This window comes from Mastomys coucha, unplaced genomic scaffold (assembly GCF_008632895.1).
Source record: "Mastomys coucha isolate ucsf_1 unplaced genomic scaffold, UCSF_Mcou_1 pScaffold6, whole genome shotgun sequence".
Taxonomy (NCBI): domain Eukaryota; kingdom Metazoa; phylum Chordata; class Mammalia; order Rodentia; family Muridae; genus Mastomys; species Mastomys coucha.
This window is the reverse complement of record NW_022196912.1, coordinates 90879115-90894001: the sequence shown is the minus strand read 5'-3', so window position 1 is coordinate 90894001 and position 14887 is coordinate 90879115. Positions and strand designations below refer to the sequence as shown.

At 41.4% G+C, this 14887-nt stretch overlaps 1 protein-coding gene across 4 annotated transcripts in view; it reads right to left on the bottom strand.

Moving 5' to 3' along the window:
• The window catches only part of Syne2 (spectrin repeat containing nuclear envelope protein 2), a 396202-nt gene that overhangs the window by 223001 nt on the left and 158314 nt on the right, over positions 1 to 14887 (bottom strand). For all 4 annotated transcript variants that reach the window (XM_031355750.1, XM_031355751.1, XM_031355749.1 and 1 more), the window contains 5 exons: positions 13785 to 13885; positions 9714 to 9815; positions 7112 to 7249; positions 2393 to 2557; positions 1187 to 1299 (listed from right to left, as the gene is read on the bottom strand). In XM_031355750.1, coding sequence (XP_031211610.1) covers positions 1187 to 1299; positions 2393 to 2557; positions 7112 to 7249; positions 9714 to 9815; positions 13785 to 13885 — 619 coding nt within the window. The remainder of the gene's footprint in view (positions 1 to 1186; positions 1300 to 2392; positions 2558 to 7111; positions 7250 to 9713; positions 9816 to 13784; positions 13886 to 14887) is intronic.

Sequence of the window (14887 nt, the reverse complement as noted above, 5' to 3'; positions counted from 1 at the left end):
TGTGTGTGTGTGTGTGTGTGTGTGTGTGTGTGTCCCTCTTCCATCCCTCTCATCTCCTTTTAAAATTAATGTAAAACAAACACTCTGGCAAGATATAAAGCAACATTTCTAAGGTAAAAATATAACAGAACATTTTCTGAAGAAATTATTCTCTTATTGAGAAATTCTGTTAAGAACTACCCTAAGGAGCAAAATATCTTAGGCTTTAAAAACTTCTGTATAATTTAATGCAGCTACAATTTTTTAAAGCTTACATATGAAGACAGTTTCATTATTAAAGCTACCATTGTCTCCTTATTGCCATAAGCTACTTATGAGTAGAGAAAAAAACAGAAGACAGTGTGGACAACATTCAGTTAAATGACTTGTACACTAATAATGAATTTTTTTAAGATTTTATGTTATTATTTATTGGTGTGTATATGGTGTGTGTGTGTGTGTGTGCGCGTCTGTCTGTATGTGTCTATCTGTCTGTTTGTGTGGATGCTGATATCTAAAGAGGCCAGAAGAGGGTGGTGTTGGATCCCCTGGTGTAATAAACGGTTGTGCACCACTCAGCATAGTTACTGGGGAAATGAGTTTGGGTCCTCTGCAAGAATAGTAAGTGTTCTTACTCACTGAGACATCTCTCCAGCCCTTATGTTGATAATATTTTACAGGTTTTTTAAAAAGACTTATTTTATTTATTTACGGCTATGTGTCTTCATGATTGTGCAAATGAGTATGTGACTGTAGATGCTTATGCACACAGAGGCCAGAAAAAAGCCTTAGATTCCTCTGAGCTGAAGGTATCTATGGGACTTCAGGTAGTTACATGGGTGCTGGAATCTAAACTCTGGTTCTCATGATTTTCATAGTCAGGGTTCCTAACTGATAAGCATCTCTCCATCCCTATTTTTACCCTATAAAGTGCACTTATATACCTCATGTCTTGATCTGGTATCCTTGTGAGGAGCCCATGTTTACAAACGTGAAAAAGGAGTACGCTCAGAAGGACAAAGCCCTATCATTGGAATCTATTGTTCAGTAACATAGAATGTGAGCATTTATGCTGCTATTTCAAAACAGTGAAGGTGTGGTTATCAAGATGCAGAGACAAATATGTTAGACATTATCTCAAAGTCTCTATATTTGTGGTGTGCAAGTAACACTATTGCTAATCATGTGGACTGGCACTGTCACAAACCGTCTTGTCATCTCCTCCAGTTTAGCAGGAGGCACAGCTGGCAGGCTCTTCTCGGCTCTGGTTTCAAAGGCCAAAGGAACATTCAAATGATAGTCAAAGCTGCCCATTAGACTCTGAAAGACATTTAGAAACATGAAAATCCGATTTATCTCTAAATACTGCAATGGAAGGAATGTTCATTATGCCTATGTTATATCTGCCTTCAAATAAATGTCAAAAAGCCTCATGGATCAATCAGTTGATTGAGGTAGAGTCATATATTATAGTCTCTGCTGGCCTGGAACTCACTATGCACCCTAGACTAGCCCTAAACTTGTGGTAATGCTCCTGTCTCAGCCTTCAGAGTGCTATGCTCGTAGGCACGAGCCACCATGACTGGTTCTCATCTGTTCCTTTTTACCTAAGATTTTCATACCCATTATTTCAGCGTAAATATTTTTGGGTGGGACATTTTCCCAAACGGCAGCAGGCAATGTCTCTGGCAAAGTTGTTCGTAAAATCCTTTGTTTCCCCAAGTCTCTCCACGCCTCCATAACTGCTCGAACTCTCGCAAACCAAGTTTGCCCACTCATTTGCAATGAGAACTCAGTCACCCTCACTCTTCTCTCCTTGGCATCTTTTGGGCTGTTTCTTAAAGATTTTTTATATTATTATTATTATATGTAAGTACACTATAGCTGTCTTCAGACACACCAGAAGAGGGCATCAGATCTCCTTACAGATGGTTGTGAGCCACCATGTGGTTGCTGGGATTTGAACTCAGGACCTCTGGAAGAGCAGACAGTGCTCTTAACCACTGAGCCATCTCTCCAGCCCCATGGGCTGTTTCTTACTCGGATGTCACTGCTGCTTTAGAGCCGACTGGAATCCACCTTTCTTGACTTCTATCTTGACCAGCTCAACAGTGGTGAATGTGAAAACATCTCCATTTAATTGGGGGTTGTTTGTGTCACAGAGTCTCAGGTGGCCCAGGTGGCGTCAGATTTACTATAAAGCCAAGGAGGACCCTGAACTCCAGATCTCCTGCCTCTACCTCCCAGGTGCTGGGATTACAACTGGTGCCACCATGAACGTCTCTGGATCCCACGGGACAAATGCTACACCACCCTCAGCTACCACCATGTTTGATTCTCTTCCTAGAATACAGTCTTCCTCAAGGACAGACCCTAGGAAAGTGTTAATTTTTCCATGAGTTTCTTTTCCCACCTTGAATAAAGACATTTTCCCTTGGATCTGAGTCCTGGCTTCAGAGTAGTTCTGGGAGGTCGGCACCCCTTCTTCCACAAGACCCTCTACGTCCTTCAGCCACGCTTCCGTCTCTTTGAGCGGTGAAGGCAAGGCGTCATCCAGCTGGGATTTCCACGCAGCAACCTGAAATAAGGCAGCGGGTCAGCACCCAGCCAGCTTCACCGACGCATGTTTACTTTGTGTGCCTCAGAAAGCTAAGGCTGACACTTCTTAAAGGAATTTTATCAATTGGCAAACTTCTTAGTTCTAAATATTATTTTACTACTTGCAGAGGAGGAATATAATTAGTTTTAAAGCTGTTGGAACAGACACAAGGGGGGCGAAATATGGGGTTGGGAGAATCTCAAGTAAGTTGCATGGAGGAAATTGGAACTATTTAAAGTTCTCCTCCAAAAAGGGACAAGTCACAGAAAGAACTGTCTGAAACACCGCATGGGCATGTGGCCTTTGGCTGGTTTTAGTCAGGATTTCTAAATGAACAGAAATCTTCCTTAGGACAACCACACTTCACATGCATGCACATCTGCACACACACACACACACACACACACACACACACACACACACTCCTTCCACACTTCCTTCCTGAAAGGATTATTTTTAATTTGGCTGAGAACATATGAAAGGTCTTACCAGGTCAACATCAGGTAATGTTGCTACTGTCTGCAGCAGGCTTAAGAAGAAAGAACTTACTAACTTACCTGCATATATATGAAAATGCCACAATGAAATCCATTACTTTGTATGTTAACTTTAAAATTAATAAATAAGTAAAATATACCTATATCCATAAACTATGGAACCAGAAACTGTATAGATGGCATTAGCTTGAGATGCCTAGTGAGTTTAAAATTAACGTGTCTCATTTCACTGCACCGAGAAAAAAAAAATAAGATTTCTAATATATTATTAGTTTGGGGGCTTTTAATCTTATGAAATAATTCTTTTTGTGGTTTTTCTCATTATTTTAGGTAATTTTTCCAAATCATATTCTGAAAGAAAAATGAAAAATAATCAAACCGGGCAGTGGTGGCACATGCCTTTAATCCCAGTACTTGGGAGGCAGAGGCAGGTGGATTTCTGAGTTCGAGGCCAGCCTGGTCTACAGAGTGAGTTCCAGGACAGCCAGAGCTACACAGAGAAACCCTGTCTCAAAAACAAAAACAAAAACAAAACAAAACAAAACAAAACAAAAATCAAGCCAGGTCTCTGTGGCCTGGTACAGTTTGAACCATACAGACAACAGGTTCACTGATTTTCATATTATTATGGACCAGTTGCTGCACACAGCTCCAGTCATTTTACAACAGGTTCCCAGAATGCACTGGGCATTATTCTCTGATGGTGAGATTCCTTGAGTTGCACTAGTTTCTCAGATGAGATCTCTGGGAGTGGCTCCGGGAAGCCATGCACACCTATCTAATACATAAAGTAAATGATTTGGAAAGACATTGCAAAAACAGGCTGTCACTCCTGATCGGCAAGCAGAGATGTGCGACGCCTAGATGGAAAACAGTGAGCCATAGAGTCTCTCTGTAAATGTATTAACATGAATGAATTCTATAATGAACTCAATACTTCCATTTAAAAATCATTTAATGGGGGGCTTGAGAGGTGGCATACTGCTCTTACAAAGGACTCAAGTTAGATTCCCAGGACCATTTACACAGGATGGCTCACTACTGTCTGCAACTCAGGCTCCAGGCAATCTGACATCTTCTAGTCTCTGTGAGAACTGCTCTCACATGCATAAACACATGGACACAGACATACACAGAGCTACACAGACACGGACAGACACACACATAAACATAAAAAAATAAAATTTTTCATTGAAAACATTAGCGGGGCTGAGGAGAGGCGGGGTCCGTGGGCAAAAGGACCTGAGCTACAGCATGGGGATCTAAATTCAAACCCCCGGCATGCCCACAAAAGGGTATGATGGCATATGCCTGCACCTCCAGCATTGGAAGAGAGCATCTGAAAATCCCAAAAGCTCACTATCTTGCTAGCCAAACGAGCCAAAAAGGCAAGCTTCTAGCTCAGAGAGAGACTGAAGCGAGAAAGCAGAAAACAATAGAAAAAGACTCTTTGGCCTCCAAACAGGCTCATGCCCACTCATGTGCACATGCTACAAACACGTACACTTTGCAACACATAACACATTCACAGACAGACATACAACCATTTCATTATTCATTTAAATGGGTAAATCATAAGACATATAAGTTAAGTATTAATAAAATTAATTTTTCAAAATAAAGGCAAAATAAACAGCTTAGAGATCAAGGAAAATTAAACCAGTCTGTCACTGTGTTGTGTTATCAGGTAAGGAGTTGTGGGGTGATTAAGAAATCCTTTTTTCCCCCTCCTGTTTTTTCGTGACAGGGTCTCCTCAGAGAACTTTGGCTGCCTTGCAACTTGCTTTGGACAAGGCTGGCCTTGAACTAACTCACAGAGATTCACCTGCCTCTGCCAAGTTCTGGGACTAAAGGTGTGGCTACCGTGTCCAGCAAATAATGGTAAATATCTAGGTAACCATGAGAGGGTGGAGTTTTCCCTTAAATACTTTAAAATGAAGGCTGGAGAGATGAGTCAGCGGTTAAGGCGCCTTGCTCCTCCTGCAGAGGAGCAAAGATCAGCTCCCAGCATGCACGTGGAATCACTCACAGCCACCCATAACTCCATGGGCACCACCTGCACACACATGCACATATCTACCCCCAACACAGACACAGACACACACATACACACATACACAATTACAAAGAAAAGTAAACGTTAAAAAAACTCCTTAAGAAAAACAAGCACAGCATAATGAACAGGAGGGGGAGGGGGTGAACTACTAGACTCCAGGGTTGCTGGGGGGTGGAGGGAGGCTGGAGAGGTGACTCAGCAGGTGGGGGAGGCTGGAGAGGTAACTCAGCAGTTGAGAGTATGTACTGCTCTGGCAGAGGAGCCAAGTTTGGTTCCCAGCACCCATGTCACATACCTAAGCAACTTTGCTCTGCAGAACCTACACTTGTGTGCACATACCCACATTGAGACACGTAGGTGTACACATAATTCACAAGGGAATACATATTTTTTTCTTTTAACTTAAGAATGGGCTTTTTATACAATACATTGTGATTACAATTTTCTCTTCCATCTGGATCTACACATGGTCTGTCTCTTGTTAGAAAACAAACAGGCACTTAAGGAATGATAATAAAACAAATATTTTGGGCTGGAGAGATGGCTCAGCGGTTAAGGGCACTGACTGCTCCTCCAAAGGTCCTGAGTTCAAATCCCAGCAACCACATGGTAGCTCACAACCATCCGTAATGAGATCTGATACCCTCTTCTGGTGTGTCTGAAGACAGCTACAGTGTGCTTACATATAATAGTAAATAAATAAGTCTTTAAAAAAAACCAAAAAACTCAAATATTTTTAAAAGGAACTTTTGAAAAATAGATGTTACATGGTAAAAAAGAAGTTGTATAATAAGAAATTGTACAGCTTAAAATTTAAACTATAAATAGTTCAGAATGTACATTATAACCCCTAGAGCAATGACTAAACACTTAATAAACAAAATTAGTCCAAAACTGACAGACATGTTAAAACAGAATTTTTTAATAAAATGAAGATTCGAAAACAGAGGAAGCACACAAATCAAAGAGGAAAATGATATTTGTAAATTAAATGATAGAAAGAATTATATTAAGTATAATGTATTAAACACTCCCATTAAAAGGTCAGAATTTGTCAGAATAAATAAGAAAAGAAAAATCCATGTGTTGTCTTTAGTAGATAAACTATAAAGACTCAAATGGATTGAAATAAATGAGGGGGGAATGTCTAATTTAAATAGCATCGGAATAACAGGGTCAAAACAGGACATTCATATCAAATGAAGCAGACACCAAGTGAAACATTCACCAAATATTAGCAGCATACTTAGTGAGATATTTCAGAAAGTGTCAGTTCACCAGAAAGATATAACTCACATGAATCTATTACATACTTATTTCTAAATGCACAAAGCAGAACTTGGCAAAATTGAAGAGGGCTTTCCAAAGATCTTTAAACGTCCCTTTCAGCAGTTATAGAACTAGACAAAAGCCAGTCAAGACATAGAGAGACTGGACATGAGTATCAGCCACCTTGTCTTAACTGATATTAACATCATACAAAATTGCTGAAGAATACAAGCTTTCCAAAGGTGTGTGGTTTTCGTGTTACGCCATATGCTGGACCATAAACCAAATCTTAATATTCTCAAGAAGACGAAAACCATAAACGTATATGACACTCACAAACACAACCATCCTACATGTGTTTCCAAACTGTCTTCCAAGCATATGTTGATCCTAACAAATGACGAGCAGGAAGAGGCTACAGTTCCCCCAAACATCAATCACCTCCACCAGGAAATATTACCTCATCCACTATGGTAAACCAAGAATTGATGGCCAGTGTAGCTTCGGATAATCTTGTACTTAAGCAGAATGCTATACATTTCCCTTAAAATTAAGCTCCTATATAAGTAACATGGGAGGAGCAGGACAAAGCATGATCCTGTGCTTTGGTGAAGCGTCTATCCTGTCTCCTAGAAAATTCCTGATGAAGAGTCAAGACTTTTCCTAACAAAGCCGCCCCCAGAAGAGTTCTAAGTGGTGTAACACAGTCACCTGGTGCATGAGGTTGGTCCAGCCTTGTCTCAGCTGTAACTCGTCTTCATTCAGCTCTCTCGTCCTCCCTTTCAGTGACAGGACATCCACAAAGGATTCCTTTTCTTCATTCAGTGACTCCATAAATGATAGCAGACTCTGCAGTTAGAAGAGCATTTCATAATAACCTTGAAACACTTCATTCCATTTATAAAATGTAATCTGCTAACTAAAGGTCTATAGCTAATGGTCATGTTAAACTCTGGCTTAGGTAAAGGTTAAAATCTCTGAATCCCGTATTCCTCACTCTGACCTGGTTGCTTCAATCTGATAAAGTGAGTAACAAACAAAATGACCCACGGGTGTCAGTTATGGGATTTCTCCTGCAAGGGAGTGGCAAAGCCACTTGTCTCTAGACATCAGATCACAAATGCCACGTGTGAAAATACGCCCAACCCAGGGCAGACAAGACAACTACCGCCCTGCCATTTCCTGTATAAATGATGGCGGCTGGTTTTACTTTTGTGGGCCTCACTCTGTACCTCAAATTGGTATGGAATTCACTATGTACCCAATGCTGGCCTCAGACTTATAGCAGTCCTCCTGTCTCAGCTTCACAAGTGTATGGCATATACATCTGAGCTACACGATGATTTTCAAAGTGGCTTATGACTAGCAGAGATAATCCAACTCTTCCCAGTGCATTCTGTCAACTAAAAATCCCCTTCTGCCCACACTCAGAATTTCAGAACAAAGCTTTTCTTGGTTTGCACTTGTATGCACTATTAGTATTTTAGAGTTACAACTTGGTGTTAACACACTATACAATCATATTAATAATAGTTCTAATTATACTTAATAGAAGCTGGGCATAGTGGTAGAAACCTTTATAGTCCCAGATATGTGAGAGGCTGAGACAAAGATTATTTGAACTCAAGAATTCAAGGGCAGGGTGAAGAAATTAGTATTTCCTAGCTTTGAAAATAAATAAATAGATAAATAAATGGATAAATACATAAATAAATAGCAAATAATTTACTTTATCTCTGATAACTAATAACTTCATAAAACTTTATTGAAAAAACATGAATCTATGATACATTTCTAAATCAAAGACATAGTGGGAACAAGGTATGTCCACAGAACAGTGAGCATCCCCTCTATCTCAAACGTGTGCCTGGGGGAAGAAGCGCATAGATCCTATAGATCCTATGCTGTTCTGATCAAAGGAAGAAGAGAATTTTTGGTCCCTTCTTCTCCTACAGACTTCGAGCCGAGCAGGATGGCATGGTCCACAAGTCACATGATCCATTCAATGTTGGATTCGGAAAAGCTGACTCATCCAGCTCCCTCAGGGCTATGGAGGCACAGAAAGTGCTAAGAGCCGCCTAAGCATATGACAACGTCATCCTTATTCAGGACTGAAAACTGGTGGGAAGCACAAAATTACATAGACAATGGGTTCTAAGAAACCTTCCTTTGCTCCCTCAAGGATTGTACAGTCAATAACTAACATGTCCTGGAAACCCAACAGAATGTGAGAAGACCAGAGCCTTCAAGCTACACTCTACACTTGAGATGCTATATACATTCAGAGAAGTCATTTAGGCCCTCTAAACCTCAGTGCCTTCTTGTGTGAAACTCACCACCACCAAGTTCAGCAAGATGCGTTAGCCTGTAAAAGACTTGTCAGCAAGGGTGCTCCATAGCAAATGGTCAGTGTTCAGGGATAACATCACTACTCCACACAGCACACCTGGATGAAGCCCTGTACTATAATTCTGAGAAGTGCAATTGATAACCTGTTCTTTTTCCCTTCCATTCAGTATTCATGATGAGGGAATGGTCTACTCAAAAATGAGGACTGAAGAACATTACAGGGGGGGCAAGATGATAAATCTTAGGCCTCCTGGTCCATTTGGTCTCTTTCCCAACAGCTCAGGCCCAGGTATAGCATGGAAATAACTACGAAGAGTACTTCAGTAAGCACAGGACTATTCTGATACTATTTTCTTTGCAAAAGGAGGAGTCCAGGGCCAGGGGCTATCGACTGGCATCCCTTGCTATAGAGCTCTGCAGGTCAAACTACTCTGTGGACCAGCAGTAACAAGAACCATTTTAGCAACATGAGATCTTAGGCCCTGGCCAGAGCTCCTGACTCTAAACCTGGATTTAACAAAAGCATCCATGAAGGCTTCAGAGGCCCTGCCCTAGAATTCAGTCCCAAGTCTGGGGTTGTTTACTATTAAATAACCTCTTAGAGTTTTCTGAAGTGTATTTGTGGTAGTGGGAATGGAAGTGGACCCCAGCATGGCACTGTTAGGAGGTGTGGCCTTGTTGGAGGAAGTGAGTGTCAGTCCTCCTTCCTGCGGCCTGGATGTAAAACTTTCAGCTATCTCTCCAGCACCATGCCGGCCTGCATGTTGCCATGCTTCCTGCCATGATAATAGGCTTAACCTCAGAACTATAATCCAGCCCAACTTAAATGCTTTCCTTTATAAGAGTTGTTGTGGTCATAGTGTCTCTTCACAGCAATAGAAACCCAAAGATGGTACTTTTCTAAATGTATACTTTCCCACTCTTCCCCAAAGCAGTACGAGCGAGTGTCTAAAGTCTTACTCACATGATACTTGTTACAGTAGGTCTCACTTGCTGAATCCTTCAGCATCTTCTGTAATCTCTTCTCTTGAAGAGTGAGCCAGGCCATAGCATCCCTCACCTTGGCCTGTAATTCACACATGTAAACATGCATGCATGCACACACACATTTGAACTACGAGTGATTTCTATGAGCAATAAAATTAACAGCTTAAAAGAGCAATAGATTGTTAGTTTACCCCGATGACTCACCATGCCCAAGAGAAATTCTGTTGGTTCCTGTAACACCTTACATTTAAAATAGATGAACACTCACACCTCAAAATCATAATGCAACAAAAGGATTTCTCAAAAGAATATATATAGTTTTTTAAAATGGGGACTGAGAGGTGGCACACAGGCTAAAAGCAATCACTGTTCTTTCAGAGAACCTGGGTTCAATTCCCAGCATCCACATGGCAGTTCAGAACTGTCTGTAACTCCACTTCCAGGGGATCTGACGCTCTCCTTTGGCAGTCAGTGCTCTTAACCACTGAGCCATCTCTTCAGCCCGGCTCCATTCACACACTTTATAGGCATACCTGTGTCACACATACACCCAGGCAAACATGCAGACACATAAAAGTAAATAACAGAACATCTTTAATCCTAGCACTTATAGGGCAGAGGCACATGGCTCTCTGTCTGACAATCTGCTTGATGGGTCCAAGGCTAGCAAGTTCTAGGACAGCCAGGGTTACACAGAGGAAAAAGATTAAACAGATCTTCAGATAGATAGATAGATAGATAGATAGATAGATAGATAGATAGATAGTAGATAGATAGATATAGGGAAAGAGAGAGAGAGAGAGAGAGAGAGAGAGAGAGAAAGAGAGTAGATAAATAAATAGACATATAGCCTATTTGTTTCCAATGTTCTTTAGGCTTTTTTTTTTAAAGATTTATTTATTATTAGTATAAGTAAGTACACTGTAGCTGCCTTCAGATGCACCAGAAAAGGGCGTCAGATCTCATTATGGGTGGTTGTGAGCCACCATGTGGTTGCTGGGATTTGAACTCAGAACCTTTGGATGAGCAGTCAGTGCGCTTACCAGATGAGCCATCTCACCAGCCCCCTTTAGGCTTTTTTTAAGAAACATCATCATAGATCATTTAAATATTTTTAATGTGTTTGTTTGTTTGTTTTTTTTTTTTTTTGGTCTTTTTGGTTTTTTGGAGACAGGGTTTCTCTGTTTAGCCTTGGCTATCCTGGAACTCACTCTGTAGACCAGGCTGGCCTCGAACTCAGAAATCCACCTGCCTCTGCCTCCCAAGTGCTGGGATTAAAGGCGTGTGCCATCACCGCCCAGCCATTTTTAATGTTATTAATCATCACAGATGATGAGGTGGACACACACACATGGCAAGCCCTTGAGTCAGCGCTCACCTTCCACCTTTCACAGAGGTTGCAGGGGTTGAACTAAAGTCAAAGGCTTGCTCAGCAAACGCCAAGCATTTTTACTCTCTCATGTTATCCTCTTGACAATCCCCTAAATCACTTTATAGCAGGTTCACTGCCAAAAAACATTCACACTAAAAAATATTGTGAATACCTTAAGATTAAAAACAAACAAACAAAACAAACAAACAAACAACAATAACAAACCCACTAGCACAGTTTCAGGATGTGCAGTCCTATAGAAGTGAAGGGTGCCCTTTCCCCTGATAGTTTCAGTGGGCTTGCTCCCAACTGAATGCAGACTTTTCTGCTGGAGGGTAAATCCGGAGGTTACAGTTTACCATTCACTTGCCTTCTTATTCTAGTAAACAAAAAGGTGGCTTAATATTTTTGTTCCCAATTTCATAGGCAGTTGACTGTGTAATTTTATATAAATATTAATTAGGAAGGAGGAGCCCCTCAGCAAGTCAGAAGGGGGAGGGGGGAGCACACGTCTAAACCTAGTGTCTCCCAGAGAGTCACTTCCAGAATCAGCAACAATGTTGCTGACGGCCTCTGCCATAACCTCTGGAGAGGCAGCCTAGCTCATCACACAAAGGGTACCTAAAGAGGCTTGAGAAAGCCACTTAAAAGAACTTTTCAAATAATGTGGATTTTACTAGGATTTTGCTACATTCACCACACTCATCTTCATGGACCTAAGTAAGTTTCTTTTCAGTGGCTGTAAACTGAGTAATCAAAAGCCATTTAGCAGCAGTTCCAGGAAATCTCCACAAGCAAAGGCCAAAAGCAGCAGACAATGCCTCCCTGTATGTGGAGCACACAATTCCATTCAGACATTCCCATACTGACCAAGCTATGAGCAAAAGGGGACAAAATCCGCCAGTTGGAGGCATGGCCAAGTATGTTAAACTGGAGGGCAATGGCTACATGATCATGTAAATACCTAAAAACGACTGAACACTTTAAATAGCTTCATTTTGTAGTATATGAATATTTCACTAAAACAAATACAAGTCACAATAGATCAAAATTTTATTGTCTCTAAATTGTTTAAAAGGGCTGGAGAGATGGCCCGTGGTTAATAGAACTGCAGGCTCTTCTGGAACAGCTGGCTTTAGTTCCCAGCACCCACATGGCTATGAACTGTGGTCTGTTACCTCCAGTGCTAGGCAATCCAATGCCCTCTTCTGGCCATCATGGGCACTGCATGAATGTGGTGCGCAGACAGATGTGCAGACAAAATACCCACGTCAATAAAGAAAACAGGCAAGTGTGGTAGCACACACCTTTAACTGCAGCACTCAAAGAGGCAGCCTGGTCTAGAAAGGAGTTCCAGGGTATCCAGGGCTACCTAGAGAGACCCTGTTCCCCCAAACCAAAAATCTTAAAACTATTCAAAAGGCAGCTTCATTCATAACTCATCCTGTGCAATGCCCACTATAGTTTGGCTCTTGATTGATAACGTCATAGCTTGAACACTAACGAGGGCACCAGCAGCACACAATGGGAAGCAACTAAGAGGCTGGACTTAGTGCAAAGCTTTACGTCACAGAGAGCATATCCAAAAAGGGGACCACCGAACTCTAGTCTCATTCTCATCTGTATTTCCCTTGCTCTGTCAAATACTGTCCATAATGATGACCAAGGCTGGCTGGCTATGGCCCAACCTCTTAAACTGGGAGCTAAAATAAACGTTTCTCTTTAACGTTGCTATCCATGCTATTTGCCACCCTAGCACAGAACTAATGCAATCCCTATCTAGAAGCTGTTTAAATAACTCAGCAGAGCTTGACAAACCATCACTTTAGCTTAAAAAAAAATCAGACAAAACAAATTATAGTGAAAGAAATTAAACTATTACTTTTCAGCTGGGTGTGATGGTGCACACCTTTAATCCCAGCACTTGGGAGGCAGAGACAGAGGTCAGAGGCAGGCGAATTTCTGAGTTCGAGGCCAGCCTGGTCTACAGAGTGAGTTCCAGGACAGCCAGGGCTACACAGAGAAACCCTGTCTCAAGATTAAAAAAAAAGAAAGAAAGAAAGAAAAAAGAAAAACAAAACAAACAAACAAACAAAAAATATTACTTTCCTGGAATAAGCCTAGAAAACGTGGATAATGGAACGTTGCAGATACTGAAATCATGATTCCATATGTGTTTTACATACTTGGATGAATTGCATGTTTGTTTTTTCTTTTTTCAAGATTTTCTTATTTACTATGTATACAGCGTTCTACCTGCATTATGCTAGCAGGCCAGAAGAGGGCACCATATCTCATTATAGATATTTATGAGCCATCATTTGGTTGCTAGGAATTGAACTCAGGACCTCTGGGAAAGCAGTCAGAGCTCTTTACCTCTGAGCCATCTCTCCAGGTCTTGTTTGTTTTTTCAAGACAGGGTTTCTCTGGCTGTCCTGGAACTTGCTCTGTAGACCAGGCTGGCCTTGAACTCAGAGATCCACCTGCCTCTGCCTCGTGAGTACTGGGATTAAAGGCATGTGCCACCACTGCCAGTCATGAATTGCACATTTAAGTTGTGTGTGCAACTTAAATTTCAGGGGTTTTTTTGTTTTGTTTTCTTTTCTTTTCTTTTTACATCACACCATTAGTGTACAACCAAAAGAAACAGAGTGGGCAGCCAGGAAGAAGACATACCTGTGCTGTGCCTCCAGGGCCGGGCGCATCCTTCGAATACTTCAGGAACTGTGCCACGTAAGTCATGATGGACTTTTCATCCGGATTCACAACGTCTACATCTGCAAGACACACCACAGCATCTGTCAGCTGATGCAGAGGCTTCCCATAATCAGTTCTCAAGAAGATGATGGCCTAGGCCCTTGTGTTCAGAGGCTCTTGAATTAGCCAAAGTCGAGGACCAGCCCTGCACGCTGCTCATCCTCCTGGCTCCAACACTGTGCAAAAGTTCAGAACCTAGACTTATAGTCAGCTGGAAGTAGCTGGGATGCTGGCATTGCACAATCATCATCATCGTACAAAACACAGCACCGCCCTGGGTGTTGTTTATGGGACGACACAGCAAGCCAAAGGGTCAAGAGAAGAAAATAAAAGCATTTGTCTTTCTGGAGACATGGTGCACCAGGCAACACTCGGCAAGTGTGATGGATTCCTGGTACACTAGTCTAGGCATCTGTATGGTAAACCATTTCCAAAAGTATTCATTGTATACAAAACTCATTCAGGACATTCAAAGCATACTTACTTGTACACTAAAGAATAAACTTGACTTCTATAGGCTAGTATTTGTGTTGCATGCCAGGAAAATAATGACCTTAAAAAAAAGGTAAGGGGCTGAAGAGCTGGCTCAGCGATTAAGAGCACTGATTGCTCCGAAGGTCCTGAGTTCAAATTCCAGCAACCACATCCATTTGTCCATAATGAGATCTGACGTCCTCTTCTGGTATGTCTGAAGACAGCTACAGTGTACTTACATATAACAATAAATAAATCTTTAAAAAAACAAAACAAAACAAAACAAAAGCCAGGCATTGGTGGCACACACCTATAATCCCAGCACTTGGGAGGCAGAGGCAGGCGGATTTCTGAGTTCGAGGCCAGCCTGGTCTACAGAGTGAGTTCCAGGACAGCCAGGGCTACAAAGAGAAACTCTGTCTTGAAAAACCAAAGGGGGCAGGAAACAAGGTAGTAAATACTGAGATTTAACCTTTCCCAATGAAAAGACTTCATTTTTGCTGTTATTTCTGCTTTACAGAATTGCTCATGTGTACTAAATCTTTATT